Genomic DNA, 19,698 nt, shown 5'->3' with positions numbered 1-19,698 from the left:
AATTGCTGGTGGGTCACTAATAAGTCTTATTCTCCTTCCTTGTATGGTTCCCTGTCTAATCCAAACCATTACGAGAATGGTGCAAAACTCCCTCAAAATCAGTTTTGGACAAAGACCGAATGCCGAAAAGACTGAAAAGACTGGGACAATCAATTTGATGAAAACAGAAGCACAAGAGAGAGACCACGGTCCTCAGACATCCAAATAAATTTATAGGAAGTACCAGAAGCTTAGAAAAATCTATTGGATTTATGAAGAAAGAGTTTAATAATTTGTATTTGTATAAGAGTTTGATGTGGGCCTAGGCCAGGTCAAAGTTTCAGAGGGGGGAATTGTTATAAATAGTGCAACTCCCTAGTTGGTTAAGAAAGTTAAAGTTCTAATGATGTTTGTTTGTTGCGTATGATTGTACGGGTGTACAGAAACATGTGGTAGCCAGTTTTGAACAATAGGAGCGGGGGTTGAGGTTAACGAAGGCAGAGCAGAATGGAACCTTCTAGGAAAATGAAGTCACAACCCCAGATGACGTGTGGATCCTCACTGGCTGAAGGAAGGGACCAATGGAGTCTTGAGTTTTGGAAATGATTGGTGGAGGTTGCATGATCTTAAAGACCAATCAAAGGTCTGTATTTAGAACAATCAAACTGCGGATTGAAAAACGCTCCAAGCCGACATTGCGAGAGCCTTTAAAACCTCTGGGGTGCCCAGCACCGGGTCTTCCTGAGGAACTCTTGTTTCTGAAGGAAGCACCCAGCCTGTCGTGCGGCTGTAACTCTTTATCCAGACTGCTCTTTGGGGTCGGGCTTATCTCGTCCTCAGCCCTCAGTGGTTTCTCATTTTTAAATAAACAAGTTGACTTCTGAAGAACACCCGAGCATCATTTATCACATTGGACAGACAGTTTTCTGCTAGGAGAGCCCTGCACATAGTTCTGCACATCTTTCATAAACGCCATAAAACCAACTCCAAACACTCTACCTACAGAAGCTTTCCACACAGGGCTGCCAAAATCCAGGACAACTGCAAGTGAGGGTCAGAAGACTTTTGTCGTGTACCTGCCAGCAAAATTCTTAATGATCTAAAGCAATTGCATTCAGATGTAACATGGGATCTCTGTTTTTCTATTAAACTGTTTCATGATGAGTAACAAGCCTTGGGAGCATGAGGTGCAAGGCTGACGTTCGAAAGCATGAGCATGTGCTCCACAGTGAGCAATTTAATTGTCCATTTTATTACTCTAATATTTATTCCACACTAAGAAGCAAACCCAAGCCTTCCTTGGAGGCAAAACGTGCATGGTATACACTACAGTCCCTCACAGGGTCACCAGGGTGGGCAGGGACAAAGCAGGCAATCTGCCTCATTGTGAACCACTACAGAGCTACATCCCAATGTGGGTTTAAATAGCACGGTATCATTAATTAATGAGTTCCTTTCCTGCAGGAGATACAAAAAGAAGGTCCCTAATGATCTTCTTGCAAGCATGCATTAAAGAACTGATCCTGTTATCCTAATGAAGCTTTGGCTTTGGTAATTACACTCTTCCCATTCACCTTTTGACACAGACACTTCAGGTCTTCCCCCACATTCCTGCAGTGCAGAGCTGGCAGTTGCTGTTCCCCATTTACTGTTCTTCCCTAGAGCCACTACAGTGGTTGCTTTGAAACAAAAAGCCCTGAGATCTGGATATCTTGAAGGAGCATGAAATGCTAATTAAGTGCTCATATTGGTAGCTACCCAGATCTTCACTTCCCTGTACTCTGAAACACCATCAGGGGGACCATGCATCATTCCCATTTGTGGATGTTCATGGTTGTGGTGTGCAAGAGCAATGGCTTTGAGGAGGGAAAAAATGCCCCTATTCAAACAGTGGGTGTGCAAGGAGATGTGAAATTCCACTGCCTTTTCCACAATATTTTAGAAAGATCTAAGAGAATACTGCAGCATGGAGTGGGTCCCTCATTTTCTCTCCAGAGGAATCCCCAAAGGACACATTCACTCTGCTGATGATGGCAACCCCATAAGCTCACAGACTAGTTTTCCTTGCAACATGCCATCCTGCCTGGGCTTTACTAGGCCAGGACTAGACCCAAAGTTAGGCAACTACATGCAGCCATGTAACATGGAGATTTTGCTTCAGAAAACCTAATTATCACATTCACATGCATTTTCTCCGGTAACATCAGAAGCTGGCAACCATGAGGACTTTGCTGTCAAAAGGTTCCAGTTTGCACTGGGCCAAGAAGCAGTTTTCCCAAAGGCAATCTAAATTGAAATGTGAAGTGTAAAATCCTCAAATGAATACGAAAGGAAGCAGCGAAAAGAATTCTGGAAAGGTAGCACTGCCGATGAACATGCAGCCCACCAAGAGCTGGAGCTGAACCCAGGATTGCGTGTTCCAGCTATGCAGGAATTCATTATGCTGGCAGGCACTGGTCCATGGTAACAAATGATCCCATACCCCTGGGCTGAATGGCACCCAGGCTGGAGTATAGATAGATTTGAGGAACCCTTGTCACCTGTTGAGCTCACAGTCCACTCAACCTTCTGCCAACAAGTTGCAAACAACACACTTGGACTGCTGTCCTGGATAAATGTACATATAGCTGACTTTTCCAAAGGTGTGCATCTTTTCCAGAGAAATACACAACCACTCCTTACCTATGAAATTGTGACTGAAGATACCTCTGAGCCAGATTGGCATGAGGTTGCAAAGGAGCAAAGCTTTGGGATTTGGGCACACTTCTCTTTGTTTCTTTGCTCAGGCCTTTTGTGAGCACAGCATACATGTAGGTAGAAAACTTTTGACTGTACAGGATCTTTTGGGTCTATTGTCCCCCAAACATGTCAGTGGGTAGCCCCATTGCAATGCCAAGTCACAAACAGCAGCACAAATGACACAAAAAAAACGTGGCAAAAGTGGGAGAGGCCCAGTGAGGAAAGAATGTGGTGAGACACTGGGACATCAAGTGAGCTGCACTCCCATAACCTCAGCACATCTCCTCTAGGCTAGCAGATCCTGGTCTCACATTCCCTGCTTGTTTTTTTAAAAAATTAATTTATTTAAAATATATTTATATTTAAAAGATACAATCAAAGCACATTTATTCAAACCTACATCAAAATATCAGAACATATGAACACATGTAACGGTAAAGCCTAACACATAAATCCTATTCTTCAATCACTCTTCTGAGAGGCAGCAGCTTCTTCCTGGGCTCAGTGGAAATAGAGCTCTTCAGGACGGGAGGCAAGGACTTTGTGGGTAAGGACACATAGGAAGTATGCAGAGAAAACTTCTTGGTAAGAGAGGAGCCTGTCAGGTCTACAAAATGGAAACACAAATTGTAACAGAAACTGCAGTGCAAACCTAGAGCATCTGAAGCTCCAAATTCCATGGGACACATTTCCTGCAAACTTCTAAAAAGCTGCACAGGAAAACATGCTCCTGCCAGCAGCCCCTTGAGGCAGGCCAGGGGACACCCTGCCCCACTTGCACAGAGCTACCACAGGAACCCCCTGGCCTCTGGGCTGGCCTGGGACAGCAGGGAGCCCAGAGCCCTGGGCTTTGCAGCCATGGCTCAGCTGCACATGCAGCCTCCTGCTCCTGTCCCTGCCCCACAGCTGAGCAGCCCTACAGCTACACGGGGCACTGGCAGCAGCACAGCTCATTGCAGGGGGCACATGCAGGGCAGAACTGTTCCCTGGGGATGAGCACAGGCTCTCTGGGCTGGCACAAGACCCTTCCTCCTGCCCCTCACCTGTGTGTGAGGCAGAGTCCTGCTCAGCCTTCACCTTGTCCTCAATCAGAAATTGCTTCAGGCCCCCCACGCATTTACTAGGAAGGGCAGTGGAGAGAGCGGGGGTGGATGCAAACCTTTCCTCAGTGTTTCCTCGCTTTTGAAACAGCTAAAAAGTCACATCCGGAGGTGTCCAACTCAGCTCTTCGTCAGCTTTCTGGAGAACATCAGGCCTTCACCAGCCCAAGATGCTGGAGAGGTTTTCCCGCACATGTGGAGGCTGGCTGGCAGCACACTTCCTCAGCTTGGTGCCCATCACCTCGTGGAGGGCAGAGGCAAGCTTGGTGACCACAGTGCGGACATTGGCTCTTCGGACAGGCAGCGCCTTGTTCCCCAGGAAGGACCAGAGCACGGGCAGGGCGGAGCGCTGGACGACTTCAGGGCTCCTGGGATAAACCCATTCCACAAGCACTGCCGGGAGAGAGACACAAGCTTCTTAACCACCAACCCTAATGCAAACAAGGATCTACCTCTAAGTTTTACTTCTTGGAAGCCTCTCTGGCTAAGATCAGAGGAAGAGCACACAGACCCCCATGAGCCAGAGACAGGCAAAGCAGCTGATCCTCCCAGAAACAGAACCAGCAACCCCCCAGGACTAATTCCTCCAAACAGGGCCTTGTAGCTCTGGCAGACTTTGTACTTTTACTAATCCGTTTCATGATCTGTTTCTGCAGGGACAATGCCTGAAATGCCAAATAGCCTTTTATTTCCATTAAGAAGTTGTCTAAACCCACACTGAAAATCCAGACATGCACCATAGAGAGGCAATTGAGGGATTTTCAATAAAAAGGATGATTCCATTTTTGTGACCTTTGATATCAAGTGCCAAAAGTCTAATCTGGCTCTTCCTTTTGCTCAGTGGCACACAGTAAAGGGCAGTATTAGACCACACTTCAAAACTCCAGCCCATTTGAGATAAATGCTGATGACACTTGGATTAGAAACATCAGTGACTTGCTGGAGTCATTGGCAGAATGCTTTTGTGGCTTCCAACAAACAGCTGTTCCAAACCTCAGAGTGTCTTAGATAATGACCCAGACCCCATTGCCATGGCATCTGAGCATCTCCACATTTTAATGGCATTTCCCCTCCCAATGTTAATGGCATTTTTCCTTACAATGCAGACAGAAAGGAGGAAAGAGAGAGAAAACTATTACCCAGGGGACTGCAGTTTAACCAAAACATGAGTGTTTTCTCACACTGTGTCAGAAGCATCCTCTCTGCTTGTTTTCTGTACTGAACTACATCAAACACAGACAAAAATTGACTACCAACAGGCTCCTTGCACAGCAGATTTGGCTGAGAGATCAAAAGCTGAAATGGTCTGGAGACCATTCTTATTTTCTGAACAGGCAAAATGTTATGTAGGAGCCATTTATTATTCTGTGGTGGAAGAGACTTCATTTTCTCAATGCTGTTAATCCACCAGCAGTCACCAACATTTCAACAGCTCCTGGAAGTACTCAAAACCAATGCTTCTAAGTGGGAAAAGGGTTATGGTTAATCCATTTAAAAATGGGGGTTCATTTGAGTTTAAATGCAATTAAAGACGTTGGTCAGTATGGAAGTCGAGAAGAGAAAGAGCTGTGTGCTCCTACTAAATCTCAGAGAGCGCATCTGCTCTTTCTAAAGTAGTCCTAATTTTTGTTTAATTCCTTCATTTGAAAAAGAGATCAAAATAACTGCAAAACTAAACTCCCTATTCCTGGAGATCTACTTGATTCAACTGCTCTTTAACAGGCCTTTGACATTCCCAATCGCTGAACATGCCCTTTTGAGATTCATAATGAAGACACAAAGTGTATTAAACTTTGTATTTAAAGATGCTGGCAGAATTAGTGGTGGATTTAGCCCCAGATAAAGCAAGGCCATAAACCATCTTCTCTACTATATATTGAGATGATCACATTTCCATTCCTTGGCTGTTGCTGCCATAGCAAGCTCCTCTGAGGAATCAATTAGCCGCTGCATTTGCAGCATTTTGGACAGCGCTGACAGAGGAAGACACTGTTTGCACTCCCTGAAATGCTCAGCCCAAGGCCACTTTGACAGCACAGGCAGGGAGCCTCAGCACTATGCTTCTGCCCCTCTGCCAACAAATGCTACCCTTGCACTAAATCTGTGCCTCTAATATGTGTGTTGAGTTTTGACCTAAGCTGTGAGCCCCAGGCCCTGCAGGGTTCAGCCTCAAAACGTTCCAAGAGCAAAATAAGGATTCTGTGAGGACAAAACAAACTGATCCCCTGAAACAGCATCTGCCACCACTTTCCCTCAAGGATCACAGATGCCTCTGAACTTCCAAGAGAAGAGCCAGCTGGGGTATTTTCAGCCCTTCCTTTTCCTGAAGGTGGGTTCTGAGATGCCTCAGTGAGAGCTCAGCCCCAAGGCCGAGCGCTGCCCCTGTCTCAGATGCTGCACACCACGGCAGCAGCCAGGAAAACCTGCCCAATACACCTGCCATGGGTGCTGGGCAGGAGGGACAAGCTCAGCACCTCCTGATTTGGAGGAGCTACTCTACTGTCTATTCACAGGCATTCCCTGTACATTCTCCCTTGGAAGACCTCTTGGCTTAGAAGGGTTGGCCATACCTGTGATATGCTCTGTGACATCCAGCAGAGCTTGGCCACTCAGTTGACTCCATTGGTGGCCAAACTCTTTCACCAGTGATACTTTATCTACAAGAGAAACACACATTTCTGCTCACTCTTCGGAAGTCCTAAGTGAATGGACGGTGGGGTGGGAAAAGGCAGGGGCAAGCCCATTTTATAAAATAAAGTGAATTTCTGCTGATCCTTTAATCTTTTTCTTCTTTCCTTCCAGCTTCCTTGGGAGGGTTTTTAATTCCAAAAGAAAATATCTCCTTGCACAGTTGTAGATCCAAAGTCGTCTGCTGTGCCAGGAGCTACATTAAACATTTCACATACAGGGACCTCAAGAGTTCAATCACATGTAAGCAGTGAAAAGGGTTTGCATCCCAGAGCAAAAAGGAAGAACCCCATACTTTGAACATGGAAAGGCACTGAGTCAGGCAGTTCATGTGCTCACAGAGCAGCTGAGGTGGAGAAAGTGGAAACTCCCCTGGAAGACCTGCCTTTTTAACATTTCATTGCTCAGGCATATTCCCCAGTGTGGTATTTTCAGAGCTGACATCAATCTGTGTGGCAAAGGAATTGCAGCAGCCCTTGCCTAGGTAGCTATTTGCTACAGCCATCTTGCCCCATGCAAAACAACATGTGGAACAAGGCATCATTGACAGCTGGATTTCTACCTGTTTGTTATAAGGAAATGAACTTGGTGAATCAAAAGTTCTCCTTTGAAAAAAGAAGCCAAAGAAGAAAGGTGGGAAATGGGCAGCTAATGCCTATAATGTATATAATGTAGAGCCTTCCAGGAGGCTGCTCTGCAGAAGCTCTGATGGGCCTGTGTCCCTTCATGCCAACAGCCAAGCTATTCATTTGGGAAGTCCAATGGGGCCCAAGCAAACTCCAAAACCCCCCTTGGCTCTGAATTCTAGCAAAGCTGTAGTCCAGGACTTCCTCTTCAGACAAGCAGCACAGAGTCAAGGACTCCTGGGACCTTTGGGAAATGCTGATGCACGTTCAAGCCTGTTGGGGGACTGGTGTGTAAGGACTGCAGCTCCACAGCTTCTGGTGGATGTCAGCTGCAGCATTCCACAGACAACAGGAGCTCTCAGGGCTCTCAGTGATCTCTTGTGTGGGAGAGGCAGAGACACAGCTGAGAAGAGTCCATGTCAGGGGTCAGCCTTACCTAAATGAGAAATAGATTCTTCCAGTGCTTTCACAGCTGCAGCATGAACCCCGGGATCCTTTGAGTTCAGTTCTTTGTAATTCCTTCTACCAAATGGATGATCACCGGGCTCAAGGCATAGGATGCCTATGATTTCTGACAGCACGTCCAGCACCTTCTGCTTCACCTTCTTGTGGCTGTCAGATATTCTCAGGACAAAATAATCAAAAATCTGTGGAGAGAACAAACAACATGACAGCTGGATTACAATGTCCTTGTTTGAAGAGGGGATGTGGACAAGTGCACTCAGCAATGTAAAAGAGGAATCTGATCCTTTTGGACAGGTCAGCACTTGCTTGCACAATTTCACTGTTTTCCTGGGGGCCACTCACTGGAGTGGTTGCACAACCTCATGCTGGTTGAAAGATTTTCATCTATTTTGAAGAGGTTTGGGTGGGGAAAGAATGTTTCCTATCGTGTTTCCCTCCGCCAGTAAATCATTAAATTAATTTAACTAATTTTGAATTTATTAATTCAAAAAGATGACCTTTGCTTTAGAAGTATGGAACCAGATATTTAATGTGCCCATTTTCCTATACACTTGCCTCAAGTACTGAGGGCAGTTTTGATTTTGCCAAACTATAGCTGGAGAAGATCTAAGTTTTCTTTTCTCAGTCTCTGTCTCTGTGTCTGGAGAAGTGCAGGGCTCTGATCAACTCTTCCAGGATCCACACTATTTGTCTAACTAACAGGTAGGCTTGTGACATTTAATGTGCTCTACAGCTCTCATTAGAGCAGGTTCAGTCCAGTAACAGCCACATTATCAAGCACCATTCTCTGGAGAAAGGGAAATGCAGCTTCTGGGAGGTGAAGGTACAGATCTGTTCTTAGTCATTTTCCTCCTTTTCCAGAGAGAAGAAAAGGCCCCCCAAGAAGGGTGAGCACCATCTCTACCAAGAGGAATAGGGATAAAGATGGATATGAGTAACCCAGAGTTGTGAAGATGGAGTTTACAGAAGTATCCTTTAAAAAAATCTGGGTTTAACCAACCCAGCCTGATACTTCTCTTCTCCATCCAAACCCATTTTTTATTGAGAGAATAATTGCCATGCTTTCAGAGCTGGTATTCACTTAACCCAGCTGGGAGTAGGAGACAGCAGAAGCTACAGCAGCAGCAAACTCTGTCATCATCAATAGGCACCTGCCCAACAAATACAGCTGGACTGAAAGAACTTGTTCTGAAGCCTGGACCCGAATGAAATTTGTCTGTGTAAGAGGGACCAGCCTGTCCCAAACTGCCAGGATGTAGTGCCAAGACACACGGAATGAACTTCACTGCTCCAGGCTTGGGAAAGGAGCTAAAGGAAAGGAACAATGAAGATACCCTACATACTTGGACAATGTTAGTGGAGATGAGCTGGGGGCTGGTTTTGCACAGCTTGAGAAGGAATGCCACTCCTTCCAGCCGTGTCTGAAACCCCTTGGCTTCCAGGAGATTGTAAAGCTTCTGGAGCAGCTCCGTTTCTTCCACAGATGGAGGTAACGTGACCTGGGCTTTTGTACAGTGTAGGAGGCGTCCCTCAGAGGTAGACTTCACCCTGGGAAATGAAACCAAATTAGAACTTGGTGGTGATAATATCTTCAGTTAATTGTGAGAAAAACATCTCAAGGAGCTTCCCTAATGATGTGATTTCAAGCTAGAAAATCATGAGGCTCTGAAAAACAACGTGAACCTGATGACAATCATTACAGGAGACAACCTGTGAGTAACATTCTTGCCAGTGCTCACTCAGGAAAACCAAGGATGAGATGCATCTGATCTACCTTCAGATGGCTTCCCAGGCACACAGGTCTCATTGCTTTGTGGGGAAAGGGACACTACTTCCAGGTTTAAATGCCTCCTCATATGGGACCTGTGTGTCTTATAATAAGGAAACTCATCACTCTGGAGAAGTGTCTCTACACCAGGCATGACAATCTGTAACAGTAGCTCAGATGCATCTGAACAGATGAACAGGGGCATATCTGAAGGATCCGGGAAATCAGTAACAGAGATAAAATCAGAATAGTCAAAACAGACATCCCAGCACTATGCTAACATTATGTTTGCTTCCCCAGAGATTAGATCCACAACTTAACAAACCCACAGGGAACAATTCTCCTGGATCAACCTGTCTCTTCCATGAGCATTCCAAGATCCTAGCTATGCTACTGAGGCATGTGGTCACTCTTCTGCCACCACTGAGCACGACAGAGCTAAGTAACTCTCCTCTGTTATCAGAGGAGAACAGGTACAAGTAGCTCTGCCCCTGGCATGAAGGACAGCAAGGACCAAATTCCTGTCTTAAATTTGGACTGCAGCACAGGGGGAAATAAACCAAACATGCTGTCCATCAAGCAAACAGTGTGAAGGAGAGGAATATCATAACAAAAAATCCACATTGAGACGCCTGTTGACCAATGTTGCTTAGGAATTGCCTTGATACTTACTACTCAAACTTGGTACTGATTGAGAGTAAGAAAGCCATGAATCAGCCAGGCCAAACAATTTACATGAGAGGTGCTTTTTTGGGGAATGGCAACTTGCTTCTTGACTGGGACTTCTCATCAAAACACCAATCTGAAAAAGACTCCTCTCTGATGAAAAAAAAAAACAAAAAACTGATTGAATTTACTTGTCACAAGTCAGGCAGCACAGACACAGCCCTCTCCATGCCTGCACAACACTGCCCTTGCCAGTGCACTGGATCATCTGAGCCACAACCAATGGGTGTCTTTTTGTCACCCAATTTCTGTGGAAACCTCTCCAGAGAAGCTGTGTTCACTGTAATGCAGAAGTAGCCAATTTTTACCATAGAGCATTTGTAGGGAATGGAAACAATCTCTGGCACAGGTCATCTCCCCCACAAAGACTTTCCTGGGGAAGACACATGTAAAGCTTGTCATGTGCTTTGTCCCATCTAACAAAGTGCTCAGTACCGTTTACTGAAGGCAATGTGGCCTGGGGCTTCTTTGAGGAATCGCTGCTCTTCTTCACCAGCATCTTGACAGATGGGCCTTCACTCTTCTGGTTTTCCATCTCCTACAAAGACATAAAGAAAGCCCATGACTCTTTAGAATATACAGTAGGAAAGTCCCTGTTTAAAACAAAGGTTAGAACCTCAGGATCACGGCTACCAAGGCTTAGGGAGACATTTCCTAGCTTACAGAAGGAAATAGACCAGAGATTCAGTGATGCCAACTCTTTGTTCTCAATAGCCCAAGGCAGGTTATGGGTGCTGCCATAGTGAGCAGCACTCTAAAATCCCAATTTCATTAGTCTTGAGCAGGAATGGGAGCAGTGCAAACTGGTAGGCAATGAGTGTTCTTAAAGGAAGCAGCAGAAAAATTGAGATTCTCTGGGGGCTGGCCCATTGTGTTGGAAGTTGATTTGATTCAACACTCGCTCTCCCTGTTCCTCCACAAAGTCACGCTCCCTTCTATAATGTAGATAAGAATAAAAACAAAAACCCACAAACAAACCAATGGTTTTCCACTGGACTCTGCTGAATTCACCAAGCTTCCTCCAGCTCCACAGGGCTTGAGAGCAGGGCAGTATTCCCAGCAGACACACAGTAATTGTTGTAATTGGGATTGACATGTACATCTTCTGTATATTTGGAAATTTTCATGGCACTACTATGTCCAGTGTCTTTTGCATAGACTCTGTTATCTTCAGAAGCACAATTCTCACTTAATTCCTTTACTGGGGGCAGAGTTTGGAGAGCATGGTGAGGGGTTACACTGAAATGAAAACCCATTTTCTCCTCTTTCCTTTTCTCCTTTGTGATATTCAAAATATTCAAAACCCCACTTTTGCCCTAAGAATATCAGTTCCTTTGTAGTCTGCAGATGAACAAGCTGAGGATTAACAGCTCATTCCCAGGAGCAAAGTGATTCAGGAGAAGAAAAATGAGATAAAGACAGATTAGGTATGTTTGATCTCATATTAGCAGTGGCAATCCTTGCACAAAGGAGACATTTCTCCTGCCAAACACTTACTTTCTTCTTAATTCTTGTCAGAATATCTTCCAGGTCACAGGTAGAAACAGATTGCTCCAAAAGCCTTTTAAATTTTTGATGACTTAGCAACATCTTCACCATCTCCTGTCCATAGTGCCTAAGGAACAAATGAAGGATGTTGGAGTCTGAGATACAGAGTGTGTGCCCTTGTTTCTAATACTTAGTTCTAGGATTCAAAGAAACACTGAATTTCATATAATATGAAATTCATGAGCATGTTTCCATGGTGATACATGAAAACAAATGTTAAAGTTAGATAGGAAAAATGTAAGTGTGTAGATTAGAAAGTTTCTTAAATCACTGGGTGAAAAATAGTTTAGAGAACAGGAGACAAGATGGAGGATTTAGGGTGTTGTCTCTTGTCCTTCTTCTTTGTTCTTCATGTTCTTCTCCTAGGGGTTTTTGGGTAGTAGTAAGTGATTGGGTAGAAAATGCCGCAGTGCATCACAGAGGTGTTGGGTCATTGGGTCACTAAGAAAAATAATTTAGTTGGCATCTGTTAGTTGGGAAAATGGACATATAAAAGACCTTGAAGAAGATCTTTGTTAGCCATTTTACCCCTTTTCTATCATAGTGCATATAGCTCCTTGTACCTTGTAATACTGATAAGAATAAATAAACAACTGAGACCGAACAAGAGAAAACTAGCCTCCCTCTCATCAATCTTCAGTTCAAAGGGAAAAAGAACCCAAATACAAAGTCCTTAATGAGGCAGAAGGAAAAGAAAGAAAAGTGAATAAACATAGGAAGAGTGTTAACAGAAGAGGCTGATACCTTAAACTCATCAGTGTCAATCCTTGCATAAGAAGGCTACTCAGCAAAGAGAGACATTTATCTCCACTTGGCACTGCACAGTGCTGTCAGCTGAACACAAGAGGCAAGAGGAGAATGTGGGGCAGCAGAAAATACCATTTCATTCTGAAACTGTGTGTGAGCTTCTGTGGGATCAATGGATCCCAGGGAACAAGCAAAGCACATCTGCTTTCTTGGCAGAGCCCATTAGCAGTGTCTTGCTGCCACTGCACAATAATTTGCCTTCCTTTAACTGGCAGGGAAGCCAGGACAAAACACCTCATGCTTCCCATTGATTATTCTATACCATATGTATGGACAGGGGCAGCTAGTTGCTCCTGTGTTCTTGGCAGCTATTAATAGGAATTTAATCATCAACGTAAAGGAATGCAATTATCAAAGTAAGGGGATTTTAGTGGCTTGGGTTGATTTTGCCACTAGGAAACCACAGTGCTCTTCAAGAAAAAATTTGGAGGTCATTCAGCCACAGATAACAGCATTATAGGAATCTGCAAGAGAGGTTTAGAAAGACTGAATACATTGGCTAAAGACCTCTGAAGTATTTCTAGCAAAGTCTTAAGTGAATGAGTAATAGATGTTTGGGATCCTTCAGTGATGATTAGCCACCACTTTGGCTTTGTGTTGTGCACCTAAGGCCAAACAAAACTGTTAGTCTGGCTAATCTGAGCTCTTTTGATCTCAGTCAAGAACCCTTCAAGTCACAGGAAGTTGGCAATGCTCCTTCTTGCAGGACAAGCTCAGGTTACCCAGTACAGTCATTTCCCCGAGGAACACAGAGCACTGGTCACAACAACAAGGCTGACAGAGCTCAAGAAGTGTTTGGACAATGCTCTTGGGTACATGGAGTGTCTCTTGGGGTGTCCTGCACTTGGCCAGGAGCTGGACTTGATGACCCTGATGATTCCCTTCCAATTCAGTGTATTCCATGATTCTATGACCCTTAGCCACATGGAGAGGTAAAGTATTATTTCCTGTAGTTTCTACACTTTTCTGGATTTCCCTTTTAAAGCGAGACACCAAACAGATTTCGTGTTTTAGGAGGTGAAATGAAGATCATTACCTTGTGTCCTTGTGACCATCCTGAGCAAGCTTCCCTGCCACCTGCGCCAGGCTCTCAGCCCTGGGTGTGTCTGCGAGCTTCGTGACTCCAATTGTCCCCATCAAGGACAGGAGGAGTTTGGCCGCACACTTCCGCACCTGGACGTAGCGGCTCCTGGGAAGAAGAGAGCAAACACTGGGACACAGGGAGAAGGAGGCACAGCAGCACAGGCCTTGGCCAGAGAATGCTCCCTGTCGTTGCTGGGCAAAGGAGGCCTGGGTTCTCCCTGCAACTTTAGACACCTGTAGGAGGTTCTGTTGTCAGATAAACACAAAGTTAGCATTGTACAGAAGGAGTGCCTGCAAGGAAGAGGGAGGAATTCAGTCTCCCTGTACTATCTGATATTCAATTTCTTTCCCAAAATTTGCTCTGAGAAAGATTAAAGAAATAGCTTACATACAAATTCTTTAGAAATTAAAGACAAGCCATGAATTAATGACAACCTATGCTGACCCACTACACAGAGCTGCAGCAGGAATGAGGCTCTTTCCACCCATTTATCCCCAAATTGTTGGAGTCTGGGGTGCAGACTGTGTGCCCTTGTTTTTAGTGTTTAGTTCTAAGATTCAAGAAAACACTGAATTTCATATAATATGAAATTCATGAGCATGTTTTCATGGTGATACATGAAAACAAATGTTAAAGTTAGATAGAAAAAACTAAAAGTGTAGGTGTGTAGATTAGAAAGTTTCTTAAATCACTGGGTGAAAAAAATAGTTTAGAGAACAGGAGACAATATGGAGGATTTAGGGTGTTGTCCCTTGTAATTTCTCTTTCTTTTCTTTGCCTCCTTTGGGCTCAATTCTCTGTGAATACAACTTTTCTCTAGTCTCTCAGCCTTCTTTGGGCTGAATTCTTCTGGGATCCTCCCTTGTGGGGAGTTTCACTTATCTCAGTCTTTATGATTCAAAGTAAACTCTCGAGCTCCTTAGGATCTTGTTTCTCGTGTTTATTGAAGGATCCTTACAAAACTTAACAGGTCTCTTCAGGCTGGTTACAAGGTTAATCTTTGCAATTTGGCACATTTCTTTCTTCTGATGGTACAAACAAGGCCTTGTGGCACACTTCGTGTCTGATACACAAAATGGCCCCGAACTACGCAGTTCTTTTATCTTTATACCTATTTTTATCCAATTAACATTAGACACGTATATTATTTTTCTTAATGACCCAATGACCCATCACCTCTGTGATGCACTGCGGCATTTTCTGTCCAATCACTTACTATTACCCAAAAACCTCCAGGAGAAGAACATGAAGAAGAAAGAAGAAAGGACAAGGGACAACACCCTAAATCCTCCATATTGTCTCCTGTTCTCTAAACTATTTTTTTCACCCAGTGATTTAAGAAACTTTCTAATCTACACACCTACACTTTTAGCTTTTTCTATCTAACTTTAACATTTGTTTTCATGTATCACCATGAAAACCTGCTCATGAATTTCATATTATATGAAATTCAGTGTGTTCTTGAATCTTAGAACTAAACACTAAAAACAAGGGCACACAGTCTGCACCCCAGACTCCAACACAAATCTGCAGACCTTTGGAAAAAAACAAATGCAGGGAAAAACATGCTGTGGGGCATGAGGTTGCAGAATATCCAGCAATACATCCTGTTCCTTCTGTGAGGCTTGGCAAGGGATACATCTGAATGTTTTACCCTATTCCAAAGCTGAGGAAGTGGTGGCAGGCAGTTTAGCCAGGTTGTCCTGTTCTAGCCAGTGTCTCTTGGGAACAGGCCCAGCACCAACACTGAAGGCAGCATTTGCTTCAGCTGTCCCATGGCAGTCAGCCTGTGAAGGTGCCTGTAGAGTGATTCATTATCTCAAGGCTAACATGAAACATCAGTTTGAACAGAAAGTAGAGCTCTAAGGCCAGGACAGTCCTACAAGACTCCTTTTGGCAGGAGCTGCACCTGCTCTGCAGGCTGTGCCCCATCCAGCACATTCTCCCCCAAGTGCTCCTCACCCCAGCAAGTCCCCTCCTTCTTTCTCAAGTTAATGGCATAATGAGGATGCCTGGTTTTTCCCAGGGCCTCTGTGCTTGGCGCTTTGAAATATCAAAGAGCGCTCACAGCTACTACTGCAACTGTCCCTCTTCCCACAAAAGCACAAGGCTCTATCCTTAGCCTTTGCAGGCACTTTCCCTTCCCCACCATTCACCAGTTCTGGGAAGCTCTGACAGGCTGGCAGAACTCCAGGAAGCAGCAGGAAACTGAGTCGGGGGAGGTTTAGGTTGGATATCAGGAAAAGGTTTTTCACCCAGAGGGTGGTTGGGCACTGAAACAGGCTCCCCAGGGCAGTGCTCACAGCACCAAGCCTGACAGAGTTGAAGAAGCATTTTAACAACAATCTCAGGCACTTGGTGTGATCCTTGGGGTGTTCTGTGCTAGGCCAGGAGCTGAACTCGACGGTCCTGATGGGCCCCTTCCAACTCCCAATATTCTACAGCTCTGTGATTCTGTGAACTAATAGGCTGCAGGAGGGCAGAAATAGGTGACAAGAGGAGAGAAGTGAGGGTGATGGGAGAATGAAGTCACTGAGTTCACAGAAGATGCAGGATGCAGGAGCCTTCCCTCCCACCATTCCCGTTCTGTCTGTCATCCCTTCCAACACTCAAATACTAGAAGGTGAAGAAGATCACTAAAGGAAGAAGAACCTACTTGGCTCCCCTGTCCATGAGAGCAGCCAGTGCTCGTGCAGGAGTCACATTCTCAACCATGATCCCCAGGGTCTGATTGGCTGCTTTCTCAACAAACTCTGGGGAATTCCAAACCATCAGGAGCAGGACCTGAGCAACCTCATCCACCTCGGAGTCCATGTCCTTCTTCAAGGTTGCAAAGAGCTCTCCAAGAGTGATGATTGCAGCGTAGGACACCTTGGAGCGGAGGTTGCTCACCTGGGGAAGTGATAGAGAAACATAAGAATCACCTTGGAAAGAAAACCAGTGGCCTTAGACAAAAGTCTCAGGAAATGACAACACATCCCAATTTGTCCAGGGGAACAAAAAAGCACAGTAAGAGCAGGAGAGCTCAAGCACAGAAAGGCACTTAGTCTGGCAACAATTTGTGGCCTCAGACCTGCTGACAGCAGGCCTAAAACCAAATAATTTCACTTAATTCTTCTATAATGCCCACCCCTTTGATTTTAGGCCCTTCAATTTCAAAACAAACAAATTAAAGCAAGGGCTTCTTGCAAACCATAAGGCACAAGTCAAAGACAAAAGAATCATGTGCTCCTGTTCAAAAAAGCAACACCAGAAGTTGAAGCACTCAGCCAAGAAACGGAAAGCACAGGCTCAAGTCTACAGATTAATTGGTAGTGTAGAATTACAGCTCAGGCAGAGGTTAGGACTCTGGTAAATAACATAATTAGTGTCTCAGTTTGTGCATTTGCACCTTGCATTACAATGGCACCTCACTCAAAGATGAGTGTGAGACACCCAACCTACCAGGAAATACAGCTACATGCACACACACATCCTAGCTGACAGACACTAGAAATATAAGGTCTAAAACCAGAAATGGAGGCAATCCCTGAGCACATGTGGAAATGAACATGCACATATCTACTCTACACACCATGTATGAAGTACAGGGGACAATTCAGAAGAATGTTCTCACCTCGCTGGTGACTGCCAGGCAAATTTCACAAAGTCTACAAAGCATGACTTCTGAATGGGACCCAGCCAGCTGTTGGATGCTGGAGAGTGCCTTCTCCTTCAGCTCCCTGAAAGGCAAGTACCAAAAAGATTGGTTTTTCTCTCCACCCAAGAACTAGGCAGCACCCTCTGAAATGACCAGGCTGGCAGCAAAGTGGGTCCTCAGTGGGAGGTGCTTTTCAAGGAGCACTTCAGCAAATTGTGGAACTTGTTGCCACAGGATGCTGTGCCTGTCAAAAGCATACACAAATCCAAGAGGCAAATAGAGGGGTTTTTTCAGAGTCTTCATTTGTGGCCGTTTTACAAGACAGCCTTTCTGAAACCTCTGGCCCATGAAGTTCCTCTGTCACTGCTTCCTAGAAACTGTGAGACCGGACCAAGTTGCTGTTTCCTGTCACCTCCCTGTCCCTGAGACACAGTCCCATTGGGCTGTTACTGGGGCATTTTCCTTCTTTACCAGCCCCAGCAGGCAATTCAGCAGTAAGAGACTGCACTGGCACTCTGGAGCTGACTTTCCACTCTGCAGTCTAGGCCTGTCTGTCACCCACTCCACTCCTCCTCCACATTGCCCAAAAAAGCATCAGGATGTCCCAGAAGATTCCACACCTGGGCAAGAACACTTGAAACTCTGGCAAAAACCCCTACCTAAAACAACCCCCACAACAGCAACATAACAGCAGTGCTATTTAAAAGGTGCAAACAACTCCATGTCTCAGCACCTGCTTTGTGCAGGCCCTCAGCTACAGGAAGGTTGGTGAGGCATCAGGGATGCAGCACAGGGCTGGTGATGGATCCCACGGGCACCCCTGAGTGTCACCCAGACACCCCCACACCTGCAGATGCTCTCTGCACCTCACAGGGCACCAAAGAGAAATGGGGAAGAGAAAGCAGAAGAGAAAGGGCAAAGCAAAGGCGACTGCACAAGGAGATACGTCGTGACAGACTTTTCATGTTCATCCCAAGGTGAATGGAGTCCTTATGCCCATGTGAATGAAGCATCCACCAGTGAGTGGATGCTAACCCAGACAGCAAAAGGACAACCAATACTGATAGTAAAAGGTTTTAAAATCATAGAAAATTTGGGGACTTAGAAAGAAAGTTAGGCTTGGCAAGCCCCGGGAAAAGTAGGTCCTGGGAAATGTTAGGCCTTGTGCTTGCTGAAGATCATGTGAAACTGCACTTGTGTAATCAGTATATGATAAATGATACAATTGTTAGATGTGATTAGATATAATTATTGTTTAAAGAACATGAGAAACAATGTTAGGGGATTGAGAGGGGATCACGAGAAATTCCTGCTTGGGTAAAAAGAATGCATACAATAGAACAATGTAAGTTTAATAATTAATATGTAAGTTATATAATGACAGAGTATAAAAACATGTTCAGCTCAAAACCAAGGCGGGTCACATTTGGGTATGAGTACCCCTGACACCCCGAGCTCTTCAATAAGGCACCTTCATATAATCATTCCATGATTATGTGTTCCTGAACACTAACAATACCAACTAAATTTTGTCAGGTTAGCATCTCTGGGCCTCCTTCTGCCTGTGTCAAATTTTGGGACATGATGTGAGTTTTGAGCAAGCATCTCAGGCCCATATGATGCAGTGAGAAGGAAAAAGTTGAAGGAAAAAGCTGAATTCCAAAAGTGCAAGATTCCTAGAGGATTATATTTCTTTTCCCTTCTCTTCTGCCATGAGCCCTTCTGCAGTAATGACAGGCTGAGGGACTTGAAAGCACAAGTCAGGCCATTTCTCAGAAAGAGGAACTCCCTGGAGCTGCTTGTGGCATTCACATGCAGGAGGTCCCAGGGAGACCCTGTCAGCTGCCATTGCTGTCAGCAGTGGGACCAGAGAGAAGAAACCTTACTCAGTCCCACTGGGCCAGTGCCCCAAGGCACCCAAATCTCTACACTCAAAAGTGCTGCCGTCCTGCTTCTGCCTTCAGCCAGCAAATCATCTTGTCCCACAGCTTTCTCTCTTCCCTCAAGATTTCCTTTGCAGCTCCATGGAGCAGCAGGCAAAGCCCGCAAAGAGCAGGGACCTGCTGCAGCTGGAGCACTGCTGCAGACCAAGGCCAAGGAAAGGCTGCTGTCAGATCTTTATCCTCCCACTGCTCTGCAGTGGTTTCACTGGTGCCCCTTGGCCCTCTGGGCTGTTGGGGCTCAGAGGCACCAGCAAGATCCACTTCTGAGCTACCTTAACGCTAAGAGGGAGACAGAGTGAACGGGGCCTTTCTTACCAGTCATTGCTGCCCAGCAAGGAGAGTGCCTTGAGCAAGGCCTGCTGTGGGTCACAAGAGGCTGTGTCCTTCTGCCTGTTCCCACACAGCGGCTCCTCTCGACGCTTGGCACCAGTGGCCGTCTGCCAGGTCACTGTAAGGAGAGGGTCAGCCATGAGCGCTGCAGCCCCGGGCAAGGCACCCCGCCATGGAGCAGCCTGCAGCCCCATCCCCAGCCAGGCTTCCATGTGGGACAAAGTGGCACTGGGTCAGACACTTCCCTGCTGCCTG

The 19,698-nt window shown here is 45.4% G+C and overlaps 1 protein-coding gene across 1 annotated transcript; it reads right to left on the bottom strand.

The window, feature by feature from the left end:
- Nucleotides 1-3,975: 3,975 nt before the first annotated feature.
- On the bottom strand, nt 3,976-19,583 carry LOC131582221 (TOG array regulator of axonemal microtubules protein 2-like). The gene is made up of 10 exons (XM_058845176.1): nt 19,429-19,583; nt 17,147-17,252; nt 16,187-16,422; nt 13,483-13,635; nt 11,589-11,706; nt 10,527-10,629; nt 8,941-9,071; nt 7,674-7,779; nt 6,389-6,475; nt 3,976-4,211 (listed from the first exon to the last, which is right to left on the bottom strand). The coding sequence occupies exons 1-10, from the start codon at nt 19,581-19,583 to the stop codon at nt 3,976-3,978; spliced, it is 1,431 nt and encodes a 476-aa protein (XP_058701159.1).
- Between the last annotated feature and the right edge of the window lie 115 nt (nt 19,584-19,698).

The sequence above is a fragment of the Poecile atricapillus genome, chromosome 9 (assembly GCF_030490865.1).
Source record: "Poecile atricapillus isolate bPoeAtr1 chromosome 9, bPoeAtr1.hap1, whole genome shotgun sequence".
Classification (NCBI taxonomy): domain Eukaryota; kingdom Metazoa; phylum Chordata; class Aves; order Passeriformes; family Paridae; genus Poecile; species Poecile atricapillus.
The sequence above is the reverse complement of the archived record's forward strand: the minus strand, read 5'-3'. Positions and strand labels throughout refer to the sequence as shown.